Below are 5000 nucleotides of genomic sequence, written 5' to 3' on the forward strand. Positions count from 1 at the left end.
CTCTCTCTCTCTCAGTGCTGGTAAGACATTATTCAGGAAACGGAATTATCCAAAGTACACCCGACCGAAACAGTTCCACTGACAATATTCAACTAAAAAAAAAAGAGAAATAATGGAGAATCATGACTTCCACATATCATTTATGAGTGACATTAATCGAGGTAAAGCCTGCTGTTAACCCCAGGTCATTTCGCTCCCTCGTTTGGCAATCCACCAACAGACTAAATAAAATAAAAGATAAGGAATGGAACCTACCGATGTCAAATCGCAGTGAGAATTCAGAGGGTGCATCAGTCCCCAAATGCCTTCAAGATAAGCAATCAGGTCAGTATCACATGACTTCATTGAAAACTGGAAACAACAGGAAATGTATGTGAAAAGTTAACGGACATGAAAATAGGAGATAGTATTTGGAGAAGACTAGCTCTGTGGAACCCAAAGAAGAAATGCACTGAGTTGGTGGGTAAGCTTTCCTCTATGTAAATGATGAATGTGTGTGTAATGCAAATAGCACACCAAATATATAAGCAATTGAGAGGAATGTTTTCTTCAGTTATTGATAGTGAAAAATATTGAAACGGTGAGAAACATATAATGCATATACAATTTAAGAATTTTGAAATGAGGGATAATATGTTTTTGGGAATAATGAACAAAATTAAAGGCAGAAACTTCGTTTAAATGTGAAAAGGAGTTTCTAAACACCTAGGAGATGGATGATGAATAAAGCAGATGCAATGAAAACGAAGTAACTATTAGTATGTAGGAATTATAGCAATAGAAAAACTAATTAAAAACAAACTAAGCATTCGCTGCAGTTATATGAGAGGGCTAAAGTTATGGAATCTTATGATCAAGGAACCTTCCATCATCTAGCAAGTTTAGTGTGGATAAGACAGAGCCAGATCTTCTTCAAGATCTTGAGCCGTCCCTAGTAACAGAGTAGTCTTACTCTCAAAGGAAGTATATTTTTGTTCTAAATATTACTAACAACATTAGAAAAGAAAAATCAATACTGCAGAAAAATATTTTATTCAGCTATGTTATGCATAAAAAAAGTTCTGTATAAAAAATAAATCTTCCTTAAAAGCTAATGATTACGGTGGCTCAACAACAGAAAATGCAAAAGGACCAAAATATCTGGTCATACGCAAAGAAGACAGAATCATCTTATAACACAAACACAACAAGGGACAACAAATGAAGAATATGCGTTATAAGCAAGAAATCTAGATATCGCCTATGGTCATTTAGTACGATCAATATGAGTTGTGAAAACAGAATTATATTAAAGCGGATATTTTGGGCAATCAGATTCTGATGGCACATCTGTTGTCGTTCACTGTATATATGTATATATATATATATATATATATATATATATATATATATATATATATATATATATATATATACATATATAATTATATATATATGTGTGTGTATGTTTGCAACAAGACCATAGGACCATCAACCTCTTAGAGGGGAATGGGAAAGAGTAATTGTGCTAAGAAACACTGACTGGCATTGTGGAGGAATCGACCCTGAAAGAGTCTTCGAATTTTCCTGCCTTTAGAAAACTCAGCTAAAATCTGCATTTGCAGAATTACAATGGAAAAAGGTACACAATCAGGCAACAGCTGGTTTCTCTTGTACAGTAGTACACAACAGGAGATGGCGGAATTCTAAAAGCTTAAGCATCAAAGAAACTCTTTCACAAGTAAATTCACATCCTGTAGAAGAAAGAACTCGTTTGTCTTATTTCCCAGGTTGAGAATAGAGCTGTGAGGGTGTGGGAGCAGGTTGCTGATAAGTTTGCTGAGGGGCTGGGGCAGGCTGAACGTACACTTGAGAAGGAGCAGGTGCAGGCTGAACGTACACTTGAGAAGGAGCAGGGGCAGGCTGATAAGTCTGAGCTGGGGCACTTGGGTACTGAGCCTCTCCCTCGTAAGTGATTGTTGGGTGGAATCCGTAATCATCGACGTAGTAATCGACTCTCATGAGGCGGGTGTCCGGGAGCCTGACGTAGTAGCTGCAGAAGAGAAGACGAATTGTAAGCCTTACAAATGATTTCAAAGAGATTTTTTTTAAATTGTGGAAAAATAACTATGTTCATGGGAAGATAAACCACGAATCATTTGAGGAATTAAATGATAAGATATTTGGACCTTTATCGAGGAATTGAATAATTTCAGTCACTTAATTTTTACCTATATTTCTTAGTTTTCGAGAGTTTCCCTCCAGTTATGAAATCTAACAAAATGTTATTTCATATCATTACATTCCGTATTTAAGGCTATTCTGAATCAATCTAATATCTATGAACATCCATTGCCATCCTGGTAAATATGCAAGAAAGAGAGAGAGAGAGAGAGAGAGAGAGAGAGAGAGAGAGAGAGAGAGAGAGAGAGAGAGATGGTTCAATTTGTAATAATGGAAGAACTTCGAATGGAGGGAAATAAAAACTTTTTTCAGTTTAAAAAAATCTTGTTTCAAAATCTCTTCAACAAAAGTCTAGGTTTTTTTTTTCGGGCCAGAAAAATATGAAAAATAAAGTTATATGAATTGAGGAAACAAAAAAATTGAGAAATTTTTTCTTCGTATTCTATTAACTAAAGTTCGTAGCATATACGTTTTTTTTTTCCTTCAGACTGATCACTTTTCAAATGTCTTTTGGAATTGTCCTCATATGTTGCAAAGAATAACAAAATACATCAAGTGTATTTAATACTAGACAACTTCTTGCCATTTGAATAATCTATTTATTTGCCGATTTCAACGACAGCTATGATGGTGAATAATATAAACTTTTTATATATTATAATTTTTTATATGTAAAAGTTATTGAAAACTTCGAAAATTGATGCATTAAGAAATTTTGAAATTTGATGATTTCGTATCTTTTTTGGGTAAATAAGGACTGATATGAATACTAACAAGTCGTTTTTGCCATAGAAAGCCCTGTTGCGTGAACTTCCAAACTATCAGAACAGTTAGAATAAGACATAATTATTTGGTAAATACTTTGGAAAGGAGCTTCCTTAAAGTTATATCCTGCATTATTTGTAAGAACTCTCAGTCTTACCTTCCCTGGGTATTGGACCCATCTCTCTGTTCCTGGTGCCCATAGAAGTTACCGGAATACTGATCGTTGACGTCCCACTGGAAATTGTACTGGGCTGGAACGTCGTTGTACTGGGGAGCTGGGGCTGAATACTGGGGCTGGGGCTGGGGCTGAACGACAGGACCTTGGTAATTGTAGCCTTCTTGGGGGGCAGCTAAGGCTACGGTAGCCAATGAGAGCGCGAGAACTGCGGACTGAAAGATTTCAATTGGTTATTCAAACTCAAAAGCCAAAGCTTACAATTTTCGTCTGAGCTGGTCTTGTCATTTGAATGTATAATCCAAAAGATGATAGGTATAAAAGTAATGTAGTTTATCTTGATTAAGGATAAGATTGAAATGTAAGAGGACTTAAAAAACAGATGGGAAACTAAAGGGAAAAGGAAAGAATTATCAGCGATCTCATCCATTCAAAAGATTTGTGTCAGCTAAACTTGAAGAAAGAAAACTTTGATTTACAATGACTTGATATCAAATGTTATCATCAATGTCTATTAGTAATATCATCAAAAACTTTATTGCTGTTATCTGGCCAACTTCTACAGTATTCCAAGTCTAAAGCCAACCATTGGCACAGTATCAAACTTTTCAATAAAGAGACAAAGTGATATTAAAAATGAAAACAAATACACGTCTTATAAGAGAACTGTCATCGAACTCAGAAATCTAATCCTGCTAAAATACAGCAGTTGTTCCAGCACCTTCATGTTTGTTGATGGTTCAACAGCTAGAGTTCAACTGATAAACTGGTTCCTTCCTTCCCCCTTTATATAGATCAATTGGCATCCGGGAGGAGAGATGTAGCAAAACCTCTTCAATGGGAGGGGCTTATCTAGTCTGACCTTCCACGCCCCATACGGCCCATTACCTTCGACTTCCCTCCACCCTTTCCTCCCTTTCTTTCTTCTCCAGCATATCACACCTGTCCACACCCCTTCCCCTCCGTTGTCCACACTGTACGTAAACTAAATGAGATCGAGAAATCCCCTTCACTATTATCGGTTTGTATGACACCCCTTCAAATTCACACACAGGCAGGCATACGCCCGAGCACCCAAAGACCTTCCTAATCCTTCAACCTCATTCAAGCAGGTTTCTTTGTATAAATTTACTTAAGGGTGTCTAGGGCCAGAAGATACCCAATCTTAGAGGATCAATGGCGGAAATGTTAAAAAATGTGTTTCTCTATGGTTTCCACTGTTGTCATTTATCTATTTGTTTGTGGGCAGCTTAACACAAAAACTACTCTACCGATTTTGACCAAACTTGGTAGGCATGTTGGGTATGACCCAAGGATGATTATCTAATATTCTGGATAAGGCACATCACAGTATAAGAATCCAGTAGTACTTTAAAAATAATCGCAAAGTTAAGTAGATAACAAATATTTTATTACTGAAGTTTTACTTGTGAACAACAATACGTAAAAATTACCGAATTTCAACGAAAGTTGGTAGACATGTGGGGTAAGACCCTAAGACAAATCATTTGCCTTTTGAGGAAAATGCATCGAAGGACAAGTGCTCAGTGGAGTTAAGAACAAATTCAGACTGCATGGCATGGCGAAGGCATGCTCTCTACTGAGTGCACCTTTAGTAATAATGGTATGGTCTCGGCTTAGGATAATAAGAAAAAAAAATTATGTTAGAATGAATGAGGATTTTATTTTGCGTAATTCACCCACGCGCATGCACACACTAACACATACCCACACACAAGGACATATACACACACACACACACACACACACACACACATATATATATATATATATATATATATATATATATATATATATACATATGTATATATATACATATATATATATATATATATATATAGATAGATAGATAGATAGATATATATATATAGATGTG

At 35.9% G+C, this 5000-nt stretch overlaps 1 protein-coding gene across 1 annotated transcript; it reads right to left on the minus strand.

Moving 5' to 3' along the window:
• Positions 1–1444: 1444 nt before the first annotated feature.
• LOC137616082 (cuticle protein 18.6-like) lies at positions 1445–3904 on the minus strand. Its single transcript, XM_068345753.1, has 3 exons — positions 3825–3904; positions 3086–3318; positions 1445–2032 (listed from the first exon to the last, which is right to left on the minus strand). The coding sequence occupies exons 1-3, from the start codon at positions 3828–3830 to the stop codon at positions 1759–1761; spliced, it is 513 nt and encodes a 170-aa protein (XP_068201854.1). The 5' UTR covers positions 3831–3904; the 3' UTR covers positions 1445–1758.
• Positions 3905–5000: the final 1096 nt, after the last annotated feature.

This window comes from Palaemon carinicauda, chromosome 22 (genome assembly GCF_036898095.1).
Source record: "Palaemon carinicauda isolate YSFRI2023 chromosome 22, ASM3689809v2, whole genome shotgun sequence".
Taxonomy (NCBI): domain Eukaryota; kingdom Metazoa; phylum Arthropoda; class Malacostraca; order Decapoda; family Palaemonidae; genus Palaemon; species Palaemon carinicauda.

What these genes read in the sequence shown, in the direction of transcription:
- LOC137616082 (XM_068345753.1), bottom strand. An exon ending in GGGTCCAATACCCAGGGAAG is followed by an intron (nt 2,033 to 3,085) that starts GTAAGACTGAGA and finishes TCTCTTCTGCAG; the next exon opens with CTACTACGTCAGGCTCCCGG.